A 23,683-nucleotide genomic window follows, 5' to 3' on the forward strand; every position below is an offset into this window, starting at 1 on the left:
TTCGATTCCTGCTTCGACCGAACACCAAAAAGTTTTTCAGCGGTGGATTATCCCACCTCAGTAATGTTGGTGACATTTCTGTGGGTTTCAAAACTTCTCTAAGTGGTTTCACTGCAATGTGGAGCGCCGTTCGGACTCGGCTATAAAAAGGAGGTCCCTTGTCATTGAGCTTAACATGGAATCGGGCAGCACTCAGTGATAAGAGAGAAGTTCACCAATGTGGTATCACAATGGACTGAATAGTCTAAGTGAGCCTGATACATCGGGCTGCCATCTAACCTAACCTAACCTATGTTAGAACACAATGTTAGTAAAAAACAAGTAAGGAAAGTTTAAAGTCGGGCGGGGCCGACTATATTATTCCCTGCACCACTTTGTAGATCTAGATTTTCGATACCATATCACATCCGTCAAATGTGTTGGGTGCTATATATAAAGGTTTGTCCCAAATACATACATTTAAATATCACTCGATTTGGACAGAATTTGATAGACTTTTACAAAATCTATAGACTCAAAATTTAAGTCGGCTAAAGGGTGATACGGTCAAAATTTGGTCAAGGGAAAACGCGTGTAAATCGGTGAAATCGTTTATTTAAAAAATCAAATTAAATTTCTTTTTCAAGTTCAATTAGTATAAAATTCAGGCAAAATATTCAGTTAGGCTTTCGCTTTTTCAAATCCGAATTGCCGGGCCTCACGCTTGACACCTGCCATCAGATTTTGTACAGCCACCTTGTCCACCTTCTTCGCAGCAGAAAGCCAGTTTGCCTTGAACTGCTGCTCGTCCTTAGCAGTTTTTTGGTCTTCTTTAGGTTCCGCTTGACAATAGCCCAGTATTTCTCAATTGGGCGGAGCTCTGGCGTGTTGGGAGGGTTCTTGTCCTTGGGAACCACCTGCACGTTGTTGGCGGCGTACCACTCCATGGCCTTTTTACCGTAATGGCAGATGCCAAATCCGGCCAAAACAGTACGGAACAACCGTGTTTCTTCAGGAAAGGCAGCAGACGTTTATTCAAACACTCTTTCACGTAAATTTCTTGGTTGACAGTCCCGGAAGCTATGAAAATGCTACTTTTCAAGCCACAGGTACAGATGGCTTGCCAAACCAGATATTTCTTTGCGAACTTTGACAGTTTTATGTGCTTGAAAATATCTGCTACCTTTCCCCTTCCTTTTTCCGTATAAAACTCCTGTCCCGGAAGCTGCTTGTAGTCGGCTTTGACGTAGGTTTCGTCGTCCATTACCACGCAGTCAAACTTCGTCAGCATCGTCGTGTACAGCCTCCGGGATCGCACTTTGGCCGTCGTATTTTGTTTATCATCGCGATTTGGAGTCACTACCTTCTTGTAAGTCGATAGTCCGGCTCGTTTTTTGGCTCGATGCACGGTTGTAGACGATACACCCAGCTTATTTGCGGCATCTCGGAGAGAGAGGTTAGGGTTTCGCTTGAAACTACCGGCAACTCTCTTTGTCGTCTCAGCGGCTTCCGGTTTTCGATTCCCCCCGATCCAGACTTCCTGGCTGTCGACAAACGTTCCCCAAACACTTTAATTACATTTGTAACGGTTGATTTGGCAACTTTTAGCGATTTTGCCAGCTTTGTGTGCGAGTAGCTCGGGTTTTCGCGATGCGCGAGCAAAATTTTGATACGCTGCTCTTCTTGCTTGGACGGCATTTTGACAACTGAAGAGTGAATTCCAAAATCAAAATAGGAGCAACATTCTACACACACAAACTTCGCAAAAGTTTATTTATGATTTATCGCTCGATATATATGTATTAGAAGTTTAGGAAAATTAGTCATTTTTACAACTTTTCGACTAAGCAGTGGCGATTTAACAAGGAAAATGTTGGTATTTTGACCATTTTTGTCGAAACTTCGAAAAGTGTATTTATGATTTATCGGTCGATAGATATGTATTAGAAATAAAGGAAAATTTGAGTCATTTTTACAAGTTTTCGACTTAGCAGTGGCGATTTTATAAGTTAATGTGGGTATTTTTGCCATTTTTGTCCAAATCGGAAAAACATATACATGGAAGCTATATCGAAATCTGTACCGATTACAACCAAATTTGACATACATTCTTAGAATTTTAATTCTACTCCCTGTGCAAAATTTCACGTAAATCGGACTACAACTTTGACCTCTGTGGTCATATGACGGAAAATCGGGCGAGAGATATATATGGGAACTATATCTAAATCTGAACCGATTTCAATAAAATTTAGCACACTTGACTACACTACTAATTGTACTCCTAGTGCAAAATTTCAACCAAATTGGGCCAAAAATCTGGCTTCTGGAGCTATATATGTCCATATCGGGCGAAAGATATATATGGGAGCTATATCTGAATCTGAACCGATTTCAATCAAATTTGGCACACTTGACTATAGTACTAATTGTTCTTCTTGTGCAAAATTTTAAGCAAATTAGGGTAAAACTCTGGCTGGGGCTATATAAATCCATATCGGGCAAAAGATATATATGGGAGCTATATCTAAATCTGAACCGATTTCATCCAAAATCAATAGGGTTCTATTCTGGCCCAAAACAGAAACTTGTGCCAAATTTGAAGTCGATTGGACTAAAACTGTGATCTAGACTTTGATCACAAAAATGTGTTCACAGACAGACGGTCATGGCTAGATCGACTCAGGGACCCATCCTGAGCATTATTGCCAAAGATACCATGTGTCAATCTCGTCTCCTTCTGGGTGTTGCAAACATATGCCCTAACTTATAATACCCTGTTCCACAGTGTGGCGCAGGGTATAAAAACACCACTATACTCGTATACCGTGTCACACATAAGTATTGGCACAGCACCCTAAAAGGGTATTTGCGAAAAAATTATATTGATTTTAAGCCTCATAAAATATATACCGATCGACTCACAACCACTTCCCGAGTCGGCTTGGTGTCCGTCCGCCTGACCATGTATTTGTTGTTCGCAGTATTCAGGCCACTATTATTAACCGATTTTGATGAAATTTGGTACAGTGTTGATTGAAGAATTGGGGAATAAAGGCCCAAATAAAATAAAAAAATTAGTTCATTCATTGTCTTCATTAGTCCATTCTAGATTGCTTGATGCTGTTATCAAACAAAAAGAAATGTCCAAAAAGTACTAAATTGACCAAAAAAACTAATTTAGAAGTACCTGTGCCAATACTTTTGTTCCTCAAAAAAAAAAAAAAAACTTATTCATGTAGATAGAATAACTGTTAGTTAAACCTCTAAATTATAACAGACACTTTAAGCCAAATCTAGGTTTCCTAATTTCAAAAAATCTTTAACTCAATAATGCAAAATCCTCAAAATAAGTATAATAAGTAAGTAATTGTGAAGCTTTTTTATACTTAATTCACAGATCCTATATATTTCCGCTAATTTAAAGTTTATTTCTTTGAATAAAAATGTTTTTCTTTACTTTAAGGAAATATTGCCTTAATTCAAAGATATTCGACTTTAATAGAGGGACGAAAATTTCTAATTCGTGTCCTAAATTTAAAGAAAAAAAATTTAAGGCAAATATTATGAACGTTCTTTTATTTTAAAGAAATTTGTTGTGCTAATTGAGTGTCCTAAAATTTAGGTTTCACAATACTTCATATTAGGTCAATATGTTTTCAGCGCAGGGCTTTCGATGAAATGTTTTTGTTAAAATTGACTTTATTAATCATTTTTGTAGGTTAGGTAAATGAAAAAAGTTGGAAAAATTATACACATACTTAGTACAATGATGTACTAAATTCGCAATTTCCCATAAAATAGTTCAGAAATTCTTAAAAGTTTTACGTTTTACTCCAAATTCAACCATCTGGAACTTTGTATGGCGCTAAGGATATTTTTGGGGAAACTTTCCATAACAAGTGAAATAAAATGAAATTTATTGAAAAACATTTACAAATTTTCGTGCTATTGTTGTAATACCATTTAGTTAAAATTTTCTTAAAATTAAACTATATTTTTCTTTCTGGTGGATTCATTGTTTTTTTTTTTTTTAATATGCAGAAGGAATATGATCACCTCCTTGAGAAAAATTGTATATTAGGATAGGGAGAAAACAATATTTTTGGCGCAAAAAAATATTGTTTATTCGCCAAACATAAAAAATGTTGTCGAAATCAGATACGCAATGTTCGAGAAAATAACATGGTTGCGATATACATGTGGCACTGAAAAAATATTTACGTGGTATTGAAGATTACGAAACCTAAATATTAGGATGCGCAATTAAAAAAATAGTAAAAAAATTAAACTAATGAAATTTTAATTACAATAAAGTTTATAATTTTTGCTTCAAAATCTGTTCTGTTAAATTTAGGACACAAATTTTGGAAATTAAAGTCTTATGTCTTTGAACTAAGGCATAACATATTTTCCTTAAAGAATAGAAAAACTCTTTTGATTGAAAGAAATCGTCCTTAAATTAACGAAATATTGAATCTTTACATTTAGGATAAAAACGCTTCAAATAAGCCTAAGACTTATTTTGAGGATTTTGTATCTTTGGTTTAAAGTTTGTTTTTTTTTTTTGGAATTAAGAAAACATGTTTTACTTTGAAGTATGTGTTATAATTTGGAATTTTAAACTGGCATTTGTTTGTCCATGAATAGCTTTATTAATATATCGAAAAAAAAGAATGAAAATTTCATAAATGAGATCTGTATCCTAACTTTAATTTTATTGATCCTAGAATTAAAGCCAGGTAGGTCGATAAAAAATTTTTTTTTTTTTTTTAATTTTTAATTAAAAATGTATTTCAAACAAATATTTGTTAATCCAAATAAAAAATTAATAAATTAATTGAGTTTTGCAGTCAACATCAATTGAATCAATTAAAAAATTAATTGAAATTTGCTTAAAAAAAATCAATTAATTTTTTAATCAAGAATTTTTTCTATGCCCAATTAAAACTGTGATTGATACTATCATTTTCGTGATTGAAGACATTTCAATTAAAAAATTAATTGGATCAATTAATTTGGTGATTGAATCAGAAAAAAACATTTTTGTGTGTACCAAAATCCTTAAAGGAAGGTCAAAATCATTGGATCCAAGTAAACTTTTTTATTGAGTGTACATGTTCACCGTCAAAAAATAACATTTTGCTCTAGGAGGTGATCATATTCCTTCTATGGTTGTGGGTTTAATTACGAGTATTGGGGGCTGTTGGAACAAAAACTACAAAAACACATTTTTTTGTCAAAATTTGTTTTTATTATTCAACATAGTTCCCTTCAAGAGCGATACAACGATTATAACGACCTTCCAATTTTTTGGTACCATTTTGGTAGTACTCCTTCGGTTTTGCCTCAAAATAGGCATCAGTTTCGGCGATCACGTCTTCAATGCAGCCAAGTTTTTCCCTGCGAGCATCCTTTTGAGGTCTGAGAACAAGAAAAAGTCGCTGGGGGCCAGATCTGGAGAATACTGTGGGTGGGGAAGTAATTCGAAGCCCAATTCAATGACTTGTGGTTGCACGGTGCGTTGTCTTGGTGGAACAACACTTTTTTCTTCTTCATATGGGGCCGTTTTGCCGCGATTTCGACCTTCAAACGCTCCAATAACGCCATATAATAGTCACTGTTGATGGTTTTTCCCTTCTCAAGATAATCGATAAAAATTATTCCATGCGCATCCCAAAAAAACAGAGGCCATACTTTGCCAGCGGACTTTTGAGTTTTTCCACGCTTTGGAGACTGTTCACCGGTCGCTGTCCACTCAGCCGACTGTCGATTGGACTCAGGAGTTTAGTGATGGAGCCATGTTTCATCCATTGTCACATATCGACGGAAAAACTCGGGTGTATTACGAGTTAACAGCTGCAAAAACCGCTCAGAATCATCAAAACGTTGTTGTTTTTGGTCAAATGTCAGCTCGCGCGGCACCCATTTTGCACAGAGCTTCCGCATATCCAAATATTGATGAATGATATGACCAACACGTTCCTTTGATATCTTTAAGGCCTCTGCTATCTCGATCAACTTCATTTTACGGTCATTCAAAATCATTTTGTGGATTTTTTGATGGTTTCGTCGGTAACCACCTCTTTCGGGCGTCCACTGCGTTCACCGTCCTCCGTGCTCATTTCAACACGCTTGAATTTTGCATACCAATCAATTATTGTTGATTTCCCTGGGGCAGAGTCCGGAAACTCATTATCAAGCCAAGTTTTTGCTTCCACCGTATTTTTCCACTTCAGAAAACAGTATTTTATCAAAACACGAAATTCCTTTTTTTTCCATTTTTTTCACAATAACAAAAGTTGCTTCACAAAAGACGCTCTATCTCACAAACTAATTGACGTACAGACGTCAAATTTTGACAAGAATCATTTGAAGGTTGGTACTATATAAAATTAATATGCATTTAATACTAGCGACACCATCTATGTGTCAGACCGGGGACTTATCAGTCAAACTGTTAATTTGTTCGTTGTAAAAATATTTTAAATTTCATATTTTTCTGTGTATCAAATGTATTTTTCAGATTATTTTCAAAACAAATGAAAGTTGATGGACGATTTAAGTACAGAAATAGGTGGCTGAGGCTGCTTTTACTATAACGGTGAGGCGACCATAGCAAAAAGAAAATAAATGCAAAAATATTTAAACATCATCCTAATAGGAAAAGGAAATCATGAACAACATGATGAGGCGGTAGAGGCGCGCAATAACAAAAAACAGAACGAAAGAAAATTCAAAAGAAAACTATGTCACACGCCAACTTGTAGCACCACCAGAGAGAGAGCGAAAACAACGATGCACAAATTAAAAAGACAATAGAAAAAGAAGAATTTTATGCAGAAACACCTTCTCTAGCTTGATGAATAATTGAGGGTTTCACGGAGGAATACCATCTAATCAAACAACACTATGGATCGTAGTATAGTGGATACATGTACCACAATTCAATTGACGGTTGCGATACTACTTAGAGGTTTAAAACAATAACAAAAAAAGTAAATGTGACAGCAAAAGCTAAGGCAGAGGAATGAAGCCTTTGAAGTGTAGTACTACCCCAACATGGTGTTTGACGTATGGTGAGTACTAGCGACGAAAGGCGTTTGACTTGCTAACTGATGTGATTAAAATACCATTTTAATTCAGTGAATTTTGCATTGTTCCTGGGAATTAAGAAATTGTTTTACATTCCAAATCTCTGTGAACAATATCTATGCTATGGTGACGATGATTAAGGTGATGTGGAAAGTAAGAGTGTACCATGCCAACCGGCAATAAAAAAGCCATTGGAACAGTGAATGAACTCGTGAGTGACAATGAATACGTTACACTTTCATGGATTTAATTATAAAGCCAAAATCACAAGTAACTTAGTATTGATGGAATAACAGATGGTTGGTTTTTATTCCATTGTTAAGCTCTTTTACATCATTCGTTGGCATTTTTTTTTTTTTTTTGATGAAAACACAATTTTGAGATTAAGAGTGTATAAGCGAATTTGCTATAATTCGATTATAAGTGCTGTCGATAACACTAATAGGTAAAGTATTCTATAATATTTTGATATACCTAAACCAAACTTATTGTAATATTGTCAAGAGAATAAAGACATCTCAAATTACAAAAGATACACAACAACAAAAAATTGAAAAAAGTCAATAAAGCCCATTTAGTTTTATTATTATACCCTCTACCAAAAAAACTACTAAGCAAAAAATCTTATTTTGTCAAAATTTTATTTCTATAGAAAATGTTTCATTTCTATATACAATTTTTTTCTATATACAAAGAAAAAAAAAACGTTGGAAAACGTGTACCGAAAACGTTTTTCTTTTGTTAGAGTTTTTTGATTTGCTTCGAAAATTTTTAACTTTTATCACCAAAAAAATTCGTTTGTTACAAAATTTTTATTTTTTCAGTAAAAAAACAAAATATTTTTGAACCAACAACACAGTCCATTTCGTTTATATCAAGCACAATTCTTTTCTGAATTTATGTCTTCAATAAAGCACATTCTACAGTTCATAGTAAACATTTATTATAATAGTATGTAATGTTGAACATCTTTCCGGAATCTTCCGAACATATTTAACTGGAATATATGTAAAAAACAAGTATATACGGCCGTAAGTTCGGCCAGGCCGAATCTTATGTACCCTCCACCATGGATTGCGTAGAAACTTCTACGAAAGACTTTCATCCACAAATTTCAACTCACATGGTTGTCAAATATCAAAATGCTACCACCACGTACCAAATTTCAACCAGATCGAATGAATTTTGCTTCTCCAAAAGGCACCGGAGGTCAAATCTGGAGATCGGTTTATATGGGAGCTATATATTATTATGGACTGATAGGAACCAATTCCTGCATGGTTGTTGGATACCCTATACTAACATCACGTACCAAATTTCAACCGAATGGGAAGAATTTTGCTCTTCCAAGGAGGTCAAATCTGGGGATCGGTTTATATGGGGCCTATATATAATTATGGACCGATATCGACCAATTTTGCATTGGTGTTTGAGGCCATATATTAACATCACGTACCAAATTTCAACTGAATCAGATGAATTTTGGTCTTCTAAGAGGCTCCGGAGGTCAAATCTGGTGATCGGTTTATATGCATGGTTGTTAGAGACCATATATTAACACCATGTACCAAATTTCAGCCGGATCGGATTAAATTTGCTTCTCTTAGAGGCTCCGCAAGCCAAATCGGGGGATCGGTTAAATGGGGGCTATATATAATTATGGACCGATGTGAACCAATTTTTGCATGGTTGTTAGAGACCATATACTAACACCATGTACCAAATTTCAGCCGGATCGGATGAAATTTGCTTCTCTTAGAGGCTCCGCAAGCCAAATCGGGGGATCGGTTTATATGGGGGCTATATATAATTATGGACCGATGTGGACCAATTTTTGCACGGTTGTTACAGACCATATACTAACATCATGTACCAAATTTCAGCCGGATCGGATGAAATTTGCTTCTCTTAGAGGCCTCGCAAGCCAAATTTGGGGGTCCGTTTATATGGGGGCTATACGTAAAAGTGGACCGATATGGCCCATTTGCAATACCATCCGACCTACATCAATAACAACTACTTGTGCCAAGTTTCAAGTCGAAAAGAATTTTTTTGGCGTCTATAGAAAATTTTGTCCACTTTTTATTTCGGTAGAAAATTTTGTCCAAATTTTATTCTAATAGAAAATTTTGTCAAAATTATTTCTACAGAAAAATTTGCCAAACTTCTATTTCTACAGAAAATTTTGTCAAAATTTTATTTCTATAGAAAATTTTATCAAAATTTTATTTCTACAGAAAAATTTGCCAAACTTCTATTTCTATAGAAAATTTTCTCAACATTTTACTTGTACAGAAAATTTTGTCAAAATTTTATTTCTATAGATGGTTGGATGTACAGCTGTTTCGGAATTACCACATTCCTCATCAGCATCCTCTACTTGCAGCAAAAACAAACCCAGCCAAATACATTCAAATCGATGATTTGAGTTTGGCAAAGGAAAAGAGATATGCTGGCAAATTTGTTTAGGCAGTAGCCGACTATCAAACCCTTTTTCGGGAGGTTCAAGTGTAGTTCACTTTGGGTTGAGTGAATTACCCGAATTTATTTTGATAATTGGTTGATAGTTTTGCTGCAAGTAGAGGATGCTGATGAGGAATGTGGTAATTCCGAAACAGCTGTACATCCAACCATCTTTCAGTCTATAGGGCTTTGCCCAAATAAATTTGACAAGCATACTTTTCCTCTGTTGGTTAAGCTACACTTGTAGTTTAGTCAATGCATGGCTTTAAGCTGAGATCAAAAACAACAACAAAATTTTATTTCTATAGAAAATTTTGTCAAAATTTTATTTCTATAGAAAATTTTGTCAAAATTTTATTTCTATAGAAAATTTTGTTAAAATTTTATTTCTATAGAAAATTTTGTTAAAATTTTATTTCTATGGAAAATTTGTGACGAGGAATATTTTACAAAATCTACATTTTTAGTAGAATTCTACTAACCGTGTCTCAGACCTCATGAAATATATATGGCTCTAAAGACATATTTGCAATTTTGATTTCCAATTTTATTCTTCAAACTATGAAACGTTCTTTAACAAGTGAAAAAAAAGTTAATTATGTCTAAGAATTTTTCTTGAATATATCAAAAAAAAAAATATATATATTTATTTATTTTTGTGATATCGCCGTTTGTAATACAGTTTAGTTCAATTTTTCTATTAGTAACAAAGAACACAAAAAAGTGAAGCAATCACAAAACTAAATGTAGATTTAGTTTAGAAAATTTTAAGTAAAATATATTGAATAAAAAAGGTCATCCAGTTTCGGCCGTACACAAAACAATCTTCAGCGAGTGTTTATATTTTCTCAGTAATGTTTGTGACCAGCGGCTAAGCCGACACTGAGATTTGTTCTCGACGTCGGTCAATTATACATTAAAATATCAAACTAAAAGTAGGCGTGTCTAGGCCAGTGTTGTCAGGTTGAGGGATTTCCCAAAATTTTTTAGGGGCAAAAAATATTTTAGACTTTAAAGAGTGAAACAATTCTCAACTAAAATCGGAATAATTTTGGCATGAATTTAGTCACCCCTAAATTTGCGTTTTTTCACGTTTATTTGTTTTTATTTTAGACCTTATAGAGTGAAACAAGTTTTAACTAACAACAAATCTGGCATGAATTTGAATGAATCAAAATGTTGATAATTTGAACAAAAAATCTTAAAATGGTATTTATTTGTATTTGTAAATATTTCATATTTTAGTATACTTTTATATATAATAATTTACATACCCAGCAAAAAAGCGTCGCCAAAAAAGTAGTGAAAATGTTCTTTTTGGATCCGGAAGAGGTGCAAAATTGGCGCAGAAGCGATGAATTTAACACGGGCTTGTCATAGGATGGATGTCTTACACTCAAAAAAAAGTGAACTCTCTATTTCACTAAAGCCAATTTAACTTTATTTTAGTTCATGGAATTATTATGTTTGGAGAAAGTTTCGTTTACTCTAATAATTTTTTGACTATGTTAGTTAAATTAACTTAAAGTGAGGAAAAATATATACACAAATGAAGCATAAAGATTAACTAAATTCATGTCTTCCAGAAAATAGTTCAGTATTTCTTCAAATTTTTAAATTTGACTACAAATGCATTCATCATGAACTTCGTATGTCACTAAAGACATTCTTGCAATTTTGAACTCCAATTTTTTCCTTGAAACTACAAATTTTTCTTTAACAAGTGAAAAAACTTAATTATGTCTAATAAATTTTCTTGAATTTGTCGAAAAATGTTTACTTATTTTAATGACATCGGCGTGATGTCAGCGTTTGTAGTACTGTTTAGTTAAAATTTTCTAAAAATGTTCAAAATTTTCTAAAATTAACCGAATGTTTTCTTCCTGGTGGGTTCACTGTTTTTTCAGTGTAAGGTGTGATCCGAATTCAGTGTTTTGGATATAAATTAAAAAAAATTTGCAATACTTTGCCAAATAAATAATTTTTATAATTTTTCATGATTTTTAAAGCATTGTACCGCTTGTCGGAAACGTTTGACATCAAATATTTTTTTGGTTTTTAACCTATTTGAAACAAAAAAGGTTAAAATTTCTTTTCAAAAATATGAAAAAAGCGAGTTACAAAAAATGGAATTAAAAGAACTTCCTGAGTAGTTAAAATAAAGAACGTCTTTGGGAGAACATTTTTGGAAGAACTTTTAAAGTTGTGCCTTTAGAAGCACTTCCATTTTTTTTTTTGCTGGGTAATTATAATGTGTTGTGTTGTTTTAAAGATATTTCAATAGCAATTATGTTTTTAGATTCAACATTTATTTAGCTAAACTTACCTTGGTGTGCAAGAATGCCAGACTCTTGTTAACATTTTCGATTTTATGTACACGCATGCGGCCATTGTTTGGTTTTCCCAACTTTTCTCCTGATATTATTTCAAGTAATTTCAGCAGTTTGACACCATCAGCTAAATCTGTGAAAAGGTCTTCGACCTCCAGTTTTGCCTAAAAAAATATATATAAGTATTTTATAATTTTTTGTATATATTCAATGAGAGAAATTCGCGGTTATCCGAAGAATTTGACATTTTTTAGATGATTTTGATCTTGAATTAGGTCAAACGGTTCTATACTTTTTATACTTTTACATATATTAGGTGTAGTACAAAGCAATATATTATTTATACAATATATGATATTTATATATAACTCGCTAAATTGTAAAATATGTTGTCTTTGCAAGACAAATATGTTCCATGTTCCCCGTGAAAAAATAACATGTTTGGGGTTATCATATTCCTACTCTGCGAGTATTCATGGAGAATATTTTGTGAGATTTTTTTTTTACAAAACTAATCGATCTTTTTTTGTGACCATAATATTTTTACAAAAAGAGACTCATTTTTCTATATTTTGATCATTTATAAAATATATGTTTTTCAGCTTAAGCCGAAAAACATACCAATAAAATATGTTGCATGCGTCTTTTTATACCCTTTTCATGAAGCGAAGGAGTGTACATAAATATTTTCTTCTTGGAAGATGATATTTTGTTGTATCATTTGATTATACATACTAGAGGAGTGTGCGTGACACGAAATTATCGTGACACGCGTGAATCACGTGAGTCGTGAATAAAATCTCAAGCAATTCTTGTGCATGTGCGTGAATGGGATTAAAAAAATTATGTGCGTGCGTGAGTAATAAAATCGGTTCGTGAATGTGCAAAATCACGCTCACGAAAAAAATCAAGATGTAAATCTTACTCGTATGTTAACTGAAATTGATTTAGCTCTCGAACTATATTTTATTTATGAATATTGATACCTTTGCTCATTCCCGGTTGGAAAATGTCGTGAGTTTTGTGAATTTGTCGTAAGTCACGTGCATTGTCGTGAATCGTGAGTGAGCGTGAGTCTGTAAAAGTAGTTCGTGCGTGAGCGTGCGTGAGTACTGCTTTTCATTTCGTGAATGTGCGTGAGTGTAAGTAGCTACGACACTTATCGTGCGTGAATAAATATTTGGCTTCGTGAATGGCGTGAGTGTGAGTGAAATTTCACTCACGGTCACACCTCTAATACATACCTTTACTAGAAATGAATTCATCCATTTTGTAAAGGTCTTCTTTTGTATGTGCAAACGTTCTTCCTGTAACGTTTTGATTCTTTCATTTTCGAATTTCATAATTCCATCGCGTTGTGTCATGTTGGCTGAATTACGGCTCGTCTGTGATTGCAATGAATAACCGCCCGGTTCATATTGTGATGCTGTAAAAGACAAAAAAAACCCAAAATTATTGTACAAGTAGAACACGATTAATAAAATAATACAAATTCTTAAATGGTAGTCAAGAGAGCGGAGGAGTAAATAAGACATTTGCCCAGTTTAGGCGTAATTTTACCGATATGCCAAGAACTTATATACAACCAAAATGCCTAGCAGAAAGTAATGGTATCCATGGTCTGAAGGCCGAAAAATCTGCCATCATTCCTGCTGAATAAAACCATAGGTTAGGTTGCCACCGTAGTCCTTTGGATCCACTCTATTATATTCTTGTATTGAACCAACATTTCTGTCGAGTTTAACGATTATTTCCTATTATTCGTAAAATCGGAAGATCGGTCTATATGGGGGCTATACCAAAACATAGACCGACACACCAATTTTTGGTCCTAAAATACCTTTAGATTTAGATCGGAAAATCGGTCTATATGGGGGCTATACCAGAACATGGACCGATACACCCCATTTTCGACACTCCTCTTTATGGTTCCAAAATACCTCTAGATTTCCAATTTCAGGGAAATCGGATTATAAATACAGGTTATAGACGCCCAAGAAGTAAAATCGGAAGATCGGTCTATATGGGGGCTATACCAAAATATGGACCGATACACCCCATTTTCGGCACATCAAATACCTCTACATTTCCAATTTCAGGCAAATCGGATTGTAAATACAGTTTCTAGACGCCCGAGAAGTAAAATCGGGAGATCGGTCTATATGGGGGCTATACCAAAACCTGGACCGATACACCCCATTTTCGACACATCAATTTTTGGTCCTAAAATACCTCTAGATTTGCAATTTCAGGCAAATCGGATAGACAATACAGTTTCTAGACGCACAAGAAGCAAAATCGGGAGATCGGTCTATATGGGGGCTATACGAAAACATGGACCGATACGGACCATTTTCGGCACACCTAATTTTGTATTCACACATTTAAAAAATTTTGAAACCATTTTCGTCACTTTTAGACATAAAGTCAAAATATCTGTCTTGTCTTCATGTTGAAACTGATTTAAGGCCCAATAGGCACCATTTCCGGCACACTCTTTGATGGCCCTAAAATACCTCTAGATATCCAATTTCATTGGATAAAAAAGACCCCAAATCGGTAGGTCGGTTTATGTGGGGACTATATCAAAACTTGGATCGATATAGCCCATCACCGAACTTGACCTGCCTGCAAACAAAACACGAATCAGTGCCAAATTTCAGGACGATAGCGCCATTATTGAAGGCTGTAGCGACAACAGACAGACAGACGGGCAAACGGACATGCTTATATCGTCTTAGAATTTCTCCCTGATCAAGAATATATAAAGTATATATATAGTCGGAAATCGATATTTCGATGTGTTACAAACGGAATGACCCATCACCATTCTACACTGAAAAAAATATTTAGGTGATGTTAAAGATTACGCATGCTCAATTTTAGGATGCGCAATTTACACGCTATTAAGGACATATTTCTTTAAAATAATGCAATTTTAAGTACGAGAAAGTTTATAATCTTTGCTTCAAAATATCCGTCATAATTTGGATTTTTAAACTGGCATTTGTTTGTACCTGAATAGCTTTATTAATAGACCGGAAAAATAGAATGAAAATTAGATAAATGAGATCTGTATCCTAATTTTAGTTTCATAGATTCTATATTTAAAGCCAGATAGGTTGCAAAAAAATTTCCATATTTTAAAGAACCCGCATCTTTGGGAGCCCCAGTGGTGCAATGGTTAGCATGCCCGCCTTGCATACACAAGGTCGTGGGTTCGATTCCTGCTACGACCGAACACCAAAAAGTTTTTCAGCGGTGGATTATCCCACCTCAGTAATGCTGGTGACATTTCTGAGGGTTTCAAAGCTTCTCTAAGTGGTTTCACTGGAATGTGGAACGCCGTTCGGACTCGGCTATAAAAAGGAGGTCCCTCGTCATTGAGCTTAACATGGAATCGGGCAGCACTCAGTGATAAGAGAGAAGTTCACCACTGTGGTATCACAATGGACTGAATAGTCTAAGTGAGCCTGATACATCGGGCTGCCACATAACCTAACCTAACCTAACCTAACCTTGGCTCACAATCAATACCAAAATCCTTAAAGGAAGGTTAAAAAATCTTTGGATCCAAGTAAACTTTTTGTTGAGTGTATGGTGGTGGGTATGAACATGAACTAACAGTAAAAAAAAATCATTGGAGCCATATCATTACCATTTTAACCATACTGCAGTTCATTCTTATTAATCGAATCGTACGAAAATTTTCTTTTGTGTTAGTTCATATTGAACTTATATGCACGGTCATTGAACTTTATACCAACGCTTAGTTCATAAAAAATGTGAGATATACTTAACAAAATGAAATTTAGCCTTAGTTTAACAACGAATTTTTTTTCAGTGAATGTTTATTATTAACGTTTTCTAAAAAAATTATTCTTTAGCGTGTGGTAGTTCGTTATAACCGAGTTTCGTTTTAAACCTGTTCCACTGTATAATATTGCTCTTGTGAGCACAACACAATGATGATGAATACACTGTTCATAGTTGTCATAAAGATTTCCGTAGTTTCAAAATATCGGTTTGCTTTTATTGTGCCCAGTCCATAAGATTCTGATTTTTATCCAGATTATTTTGCAATTTCCGAAATGTTGACCTTTCTTTTTTTTAGACTCTACGTAACTATGAAGACTTTTTCCACAATCCCAGCACACACACAAATGATTAAGTGTTTCTTCAATTCGTATTTCTTTCCTTTTACAATTTGACAATGAAATATTTTGTGACTGTGAGGTAATTTTTATATTCAGAGAGACTGATAAGCAGCTGTAAAAAAAATTAAAATTGAGCTACTTTTAACGGGGTTCACATTCTCAAGAATTTCGATTGCATATCAACTTTTCGACGTCATTGTGTAGTGGCGAAATATCGTTTTAGTTGTTGTTGTTGTAGGCATATTATTCAAGGTTCCATAGTTTTGGTTTCCATACCAATACAATGAAATAATGTTCCTATCTAAAAGTGTTGAAAACCTTAAACTTATCGCTTATAAATTAAAAAAAAAAAACACAGCGGAGAACTGAAGTTAAAAAATGTAGTTATTTTTGTGGAATGGGGAATACATAAATTTTTTATGTGTATAGTCATTGAATAGAAATCTATGAGTTGGTTTTTTGGAACCCCCCTTACCAAAGCTCTTTGAAATTCAATATAACAAATATTATGTTTTTTTTTTACATTTTAAGACAACATGATTCATTTTCTTTTCATTGCTATATTTGATGGTTGATCATCATCTGATTCTTTAACACCTGCAATACACTCAAAAAAAGTTTACTTGGACCCAAAGATTTTGACCTTCCCTTAAGGATTTTGGTATTGATTCCGAGCCAAAGATGCGGCTTCTTCAAAATAAAGAAATTTTTTTAGCGACCTATCTGGCTTTAAATCTAGGACCAATAAAATCGAAATTAGGATACAAATCTCATTTATGAATTTTTATTCTCTTTTCGCGGTTTATTAATAGAGGTACTCACGTACAAACAAATACCAGTTTAAAAATCCAATTTATAACAGATACTTCAAAGTAAAAAATGTTTTCTTAATTCCAAAAAAAACTTTGAACCAAAGACGCTAAATTCTCAAAATAAGTCTTAGCCTATATTTGAAGTATTTTTTATCTTAAATCTAAAGTTTCAATATTTCAGTTAATTTAAGGACAATTTCTTTAAATCAATAATGTGTTTCTTTACTTTAAGGAAAATTAGACTTAGTTCAAAGACATGCGATTTTAAAGGAGGGACGAAAATTTACAAAATTTGTGTCCTAAATTTAATGAAAAAAGTTTTTGAAGAAAAGATTATAAACTTTATTTTAATTAAAATTTCATTATTTTAAAGAAATCTGTCCTTAATATTTTGTAAATTTCTCATCCTAAAATTTAAGTTGCGTAATCTTTAATATCACGTAAATATATTTTTCAGTGTACAAAATGTTTTCTTAATTGCAAAAAAACTTTAAACCAAAGATGCTAAATCCTCAAAAGAAATCTTAGCCTATATTTGAAGCGCATTTAGCTTAAATTTAAAGATTCAATATTTCAGTTAATTTAAGGCCGATTTCTTTAAATAAAAAATGTATTTCTTTACTTTAAGAAAAATTAGCCGTAGTTCAAAGATATACGACTTTAACCGAGGGACGCAAATTTCAAAAATTTGTATCCTAAAATTAATTAAAAAAATTTTAGAATCAAAGATTATAAACTTTATCTTAATTAAAATTTCATTATTTTAAATTAAATTTCATCCTTAGTAATTAGTACATTGCGCATCCTAAAATTTAGGTTGCGTAATATTTCATATTAAGTAAATATTTTTTCAGTGTACTGAAACTATATTGAACAAGTATATGAATGAGCAATGAATTTTACATGGGCCTCTCGTAGGGCGGAAATCATTTTTTTTTAAATCATCTGCTGCATTGATTTTGCATTAGTTCTTCAGATGTGATGCTATTTCAGTATTTTAGATTTCAGTTTTAAAAAACGAGACAAAAAACAAGATACAAATTCTTCACTTTTTCGACCTTAAAGGTTAGGTTAAAGTGGCAGCCCGATTACGATTCAGGCTCACTTAGACTATTCAGTCCATTGTGATAGGGTTAGGTTAGGTTAAAGAACCTTACCTTAATCTCCACATAAAAACGTTTTGAAGAAAAGTAACAAATATTTTAAAGCAAATTTCCCATATGCCGATCGGCACACTTTTTAAAATAAAAAATTCTGAATATTTAAATTTATCGCAACAACTGCGTAAAAAAAGAATTTAATATATAACCTCAAAAGAACTGGTGGTTAACGGGAAATTAATTTCATCTCCAGAAGAACATTTTTGGATGTACAGTAAAAGTAATGACTTAGGAAGAATTACCAATTTTTTTGCTGGCAATAGTTGGGCTTTTCTTGGGTTTTGAGGAAAAATAGTATGTTTATATAAAAGTAATTATTTCCGACCAAAAGTTTGGATTAAAATTTTAATTTGTATTATTTTTCTTTGTCAAATATCCCAGTTAAAAACGTAAAAGTTTTCAATCACTTTCTTTACTAAATTATTTTTTTTAATTTGATTAAAAATTTAATTGTATCAATTAATTGTTTTTAATTGATTACATTTTCAAATTCAATCTATGTGTTAATTGGAAATATTTAGGTGCCAGCAAAGAAATGAAGATCTAATGCAAAATCAATGCAGCAAACACTTAAAACGATGACTTCTGCTCTATTAATTGCTTATGAGACAATTTACTTTACAATTTACTTCCGGATCCAAAACAAAAAAAAAAAACATTTTCATTGTTTTTTTTGGCTATGCTTTGTTTGGTGATATGGCCTTAATATCAGACCATGGATCAAATACTAGTAGAAAAGACTATCAAAAATGGTAAATTTTTTACTGTTCAGTATATTGGCAGAAATCTTGAAGTTTTGGTAGATTTTACAAAACATTCAACTAAGGAGTACTTCAATTTTCTATAGAAATAAAATTGAAAAAATTTTGTCAAAATTTTCTATAGAAATAGAATTTTGAGAAAATTTTCTATAGAAATAAAATTTTGACAAAATTCTCTATAGAAATAAAATTCTCTATGGAAATAAAATTTTGACAAAATTTTCTATAGGAAGAACATTTTGACAAAATTTTCTATAGAAATAAAATTTTGAGGAAATTTTCCATAAAAATAAAATTTTGACAAAATTTTCCATAGAAATAAGAATTTTCTATAGAATGAAAATTTTGACAAAATTTTCTATAAAAATAAAATTTTGACAAAATTGTCAATAGAAATAACATTTTGACAGAATTTTCTATAGAAAGAAAATATTGACAAAATTTTCTATAGAAAGAAAATATTGACAAAATTTTCTATAGAAAGAAAATATTGACAAAATTTTCTAAGAAATAAAATTTTGAAAAAATTTTCTATAAAAATAAAATTTTGAAAAAAATTTTTATTAAAATAAAATTTTGAGAAAAATTTCTATAGGAATAAAATGTTGACATAATTTTCTATGGGTATAACATTTTGACATAATTTTCTATGGGTATAAAATTTTGACAAAATTTTTTATAGAAATAAAATTTTGAGGAAATTTTCGATAAAAATAAAATTTTGACAAAAATTTCCATAGAAATAAGATTTTGACAAAATTTTCTATAGAAATAAAATTTTGAGAAAATTTTCAATAGAAATAAAATTTTGACAAAATTTTTTATAGGAATAAAATTTGGAAAAATTTTCAATAGGAGTAAAATTTTCCATAGAAATAAAATTTTGACAAAATTTTCTAAAATTCATTTTTTAATTTTCGTTCTATTTCATATGAAGTTGTAAATAAGTTCTCCCTTGTTGTAGAATTAGTAACGTTTCTCTATTTGTGCAATCTAAAATCGTTAATGAATTTAAAATTCGACTCAAATTGTCACTGGAAAACAACAATCGATATTCGATACTATATGTTCATGCCAAACAATTTCGTTTGACAGGAACGAATTATTTTTTGTTGTGCAGCCGATAATATATTTTTGTCCACTTTTGTGTATTTCTAACGTAATAACCAACCAATGTTACACATTGCATTTATCTCTTTTTGCAATTTTTTATTATGTCATAAAAGAAACTTTGTGTTTCCGTTCGAAAAAATACACGCAAAAAATAATTCTTTCCTCCCAAACGGAAGTTCGTTTCTCATTTTTTTGCTTTAATTTGGAAGAAAAGTATATACTTTTTGTGATAAACGTTTATTATTTTCCAGGACGTAAAAACAATTTCATGAAGACTAACTCAAAAAACAATCTTTTCTGGCTAATTGCATTTTCCCTCACATCTTTCTCACTTCCACGAGGTTTTTCAATTTTTAACACCTTTTTCTGTAATACAATCAATTATTTGATTTCGTAAATTTTTTAAATTTTACCTTTCGCCTGGACGGAGAATCGAACCGCGGACCATGCAATTTGTAAGCCAACACACTATCCACTGAGCTATGTAGCTGTTATTGTCATCAATGGCCAATTATCCATATAAGTTATATTTATATAGCATAGCTTGCGGCGCCCACGAGCCGATTAAACAAACTTTATTTAAGAGAAACATACATTTAGTTGGGCACCGTCGAGCAGTGGTTGCTACGTCTGAGAAGTTCACAACTGTGGTATCCCAATGGACTGAATAGTCTAAGTGAGCCTGATACATCGGGCTGCCACATAACCTAACCTAACCTACGTCTGACTTGCATGCCAAGGGTCGTGGGTTCGATCCCTGCTTCGACCTTGCATACCAAGGGTCCTGCTTCGAATCAACACCAAAAAGTGTTTTTTTTTGCATATATTCCACATATGTTCTGTCTTCAACATTACGTACTACTATATTAAATTTTTATTATGAAACTGTAAAATGTGTCTTATTAAAGACTTAAAGTCAGAAAAGAACAGTGCTTGATATAAACGAAATGGACTGTGTTGTTGGTTCAAAAATAATTTTTTTTATTGAAAAAATAAAAATTTTGTAGCAAACGAATTTTTTTGAGGATAAAAGTTTAAAACTTTCGAAAAGCAAAACGCAAAGAAAAAAACGTTTGGAAAACGTGTACCGAAAACGTTTTCCAAACGTTTTTTATTAACTTTGTCATTCCGTTTGTAACACATCGAAATATTGGTCTAAGATCCCATAAAGTAAAGTAAAGCACAAGTAGTTGTTATTGATGTAGGTCGGTTGGTATTGCAAATGGGCCATATCGGTCCACTTTTACGTATAGCCCCATATAAACGGACCCCCAAATTTGGCTTGTGAGGCCTCTAAGAGAAGCAAATTTCATCCGATCCGGCTGAAATTTGGTACATGGTGTTAGTATATGGTCTCTAACAACCATTCAAAAATTGGTCCACATCGGTCCATAATTATATATAGCCCCCATATAAACCGATCCCCCGATTTGGCTTGCGAGGCCTCTAAGAGAACCAAATTTCATCCGATCCGGCTGAAATTTGGTACGTGATGTTAGTATATGGTCTCTAACAACCATGCAAATTGGTCCACATCGGTTCATAATTATATATAGCCCCCATATAAACCGATCTCCAGATTTGACCTCCGGAACCTCTTGGAAGACCAAAATTCATCTGATTCAGTTGAAATTTGGTACGTGGTGTTAATATATGGCCTCAAACTCCCATGCAAAAATTGGTCGATATCGGTCCATAATTATATATAGGCCCCATATAAACCGATCCCCAGATTTGACCTCCAGAGCCCCTTAGAAGAGTAAAATTCTTCCCATTCGGTTGGAATTTGGTACGTGATGTTAGTATATGGCATCCAACAACCATGCAGGAATTGGTTCCTATCAGTCCATAATTATATATAGCTCCCATATAAACCGATCCCCAGATTTAACCTCCGGTGCCTTTTGGAGAAGCAAAATTCATCCGATCTGCTTGAAATTTGGTACGTGGTGGTAGTATATGATATTTAACAACCATGCCAAAAGTGGTCCATATCAGTCCATAATCGTACATAGCCCCATATAACCGATCCCGAGATTTGGTTTTGGAACCTCTTGGAGGAGCAAATTTCATCCGAGTAAGTTGAAATTTGGTACATTGTGCTAGTATATGGTCGTTAACAACCATGCCCATATCGATTCGTAATTATTTGTAGACTTTACTATACATAACTTTTTTGTCTAATATATACCATGTATGGACTAAATCACAATTTAGAAAACGATGTTAAGAAGTTTTAAGTTACCACAACATAAGTAATTCATTTGTGGATGACAGTCTTTCGTAGAAGTTTCTACGCAATCCATGGTGGTGGGTACATAAGATTCGGCCTGGCCGAACTTGCGGCCGTATATACTTGTTTTTCTTTGCGTGTATTAATAATCATTTTAGTTTAAATATGTTAGATTCCCTTCATTTACCACAAGCTCTTCCAGCAAAATTCTCATTGAAACGTGAAAAGCATTAGCCTTTGTGAGTTTCTTGAATGTCAACAAATTTCAATGATATTAAAATAATATCTACTAAACACTAAGTACAAGCTGAGCAAAAGGCAGAAAATACGACAAAATAACCACAAAACACCTTACGCAACTCGCCAAATATGTGATAAGGGTCGTTTGTTATTTATTTTCAATTTATACAATAAAAAAGATTTCAATTCATAAAATCTGTGTCACATGGTCACAGTTGGGACAAAGGGGAAAAACAAATCCGAAAACCACACATGTGTGAAATTTTTTATTTCTTTGCTCCCAAAAGAAATTTTAGACCAACGAATATCGTTTGAAATGTTCTTAAAAATGTTTGTTTGGAAGAAAATTATATTATTTTTGTGATAAACGTGAATGTGAATAAAACTAATGTTTCTTGCGGCATTGCTCATTACCGTGATACTGGCAGTGTTGCATCGCGTTCAAAAAGGTGACAAAATAATGAAATGATGCGAAATGTTAAAAGCAGATTTGATCGAAATTCAGGTCGCAGTGGTAGAAAACTTGCAGGCGTGCTGATGAAAAAAATATCTATTAACCCTCTAATGCCCCAATTTTTTGCCAGTTGATTAGATTTTCAATGTTAACGACACAAAATCAATAATACTAAACAAGAAAAATGTATACGGTTAAATTCAGTATATGCTGCAAAGCCTCTTGAACAGTTTAAACAAAGTTTTCTTTTTATTTTACCCATTTTTGTTGTCTTAAGGTGTGTTTTACTAAATGCTTCCTTATTAAATGAAGCCCGCCTAAAGGCGGTATTGGGCATTAGAGGGTTAAATTATTCTACGCACCGTACTTTTTAGGATGTGCAATTTACACAATATTAGTACAAATTTCTTTAAAATAATGGAAATTAAAAGAAAGTTTATTGTCTTCGCTTAAAACAATTTGTTTTATTAAATTTAGGACCCAATTTTTGGGAAATTCCGTCCCTCCGTTAAAGTCGTATGTCATTGAACTAAGGGAAATTTTCTTTAAAGTAAAGAAAACATTATTGAGTTAAAGAAATCGTCGTTAAATTAACTGATGTATTGAATCTTTAGATTTAAGATAAAATTGCTTCAAATATAGTATAATATAATTGCTGTAATTAAGAAAACATTTGTTACTTTGAAGTATGTTATCTGTTACAATTTGGATTTTTAAACTGGCATTTGTTTGTACGTGAATAGCTTTATTCATATACCGGAAAAAGCGAATGAAACTTCTCTAAATGAGACCTGTATCTTGATTTTGATTTTATTGATCCTAGATTTGAAGGCAGATAGGTCCCTAAAAATATCTTTATTTTAAAGATGCCGAATCTTTGGCTCGG

General features: G+C 32.8%; 1 protein-coding gene across 8 annotated transcripts in view; it reads right to left on the reverse strand.

Moving 5' to 3' along the window:
- Window positions 1-23,683, reverse strand: part of kst (spectrin beta chain, non-erythrocytic 5 kst) — a 232,521-nt gene that overhangs the window by 40,000 nt on the left and 168,838 nt on the right. For all 8 annotated transcript variants that reach the window (XM_075308366.1, XM_075308364.1, XM_075308362.1 and 5 more), the window contains 2 exons: window positions 13,112-13,293; window positions 11,864-12,031 (listed from right to left, as the gene is read on the reverse strand). In XM_075308366.1, the coding sequence (XP_075164481.1) occupies window positions 11,864-12,031; window positions 13,112-13,231 (288 nt within the window). In that variant the 5' untranslated portion in view covers window positions 13,232-13,293. The remainder of the gene's footprint in view (window positions 1-11,863; window positions 12,032-13,111; window positions 13,294-23,683) is intronic.

This window comes from Haematobia irritans, chromosome 4 (assembly GCF_050003625.1).
Source record: "Haematobia irritans isolate KBUSLIRL chromosome 4, ASM5000362v1, whole genome shotgun sequence".
Classification (NCBI taxonomy): Eukaryota; Metazoa; Arthropoda; class Insecta; order Diptera; family Muscidae; genus Haematobia; species Haematobia irritans.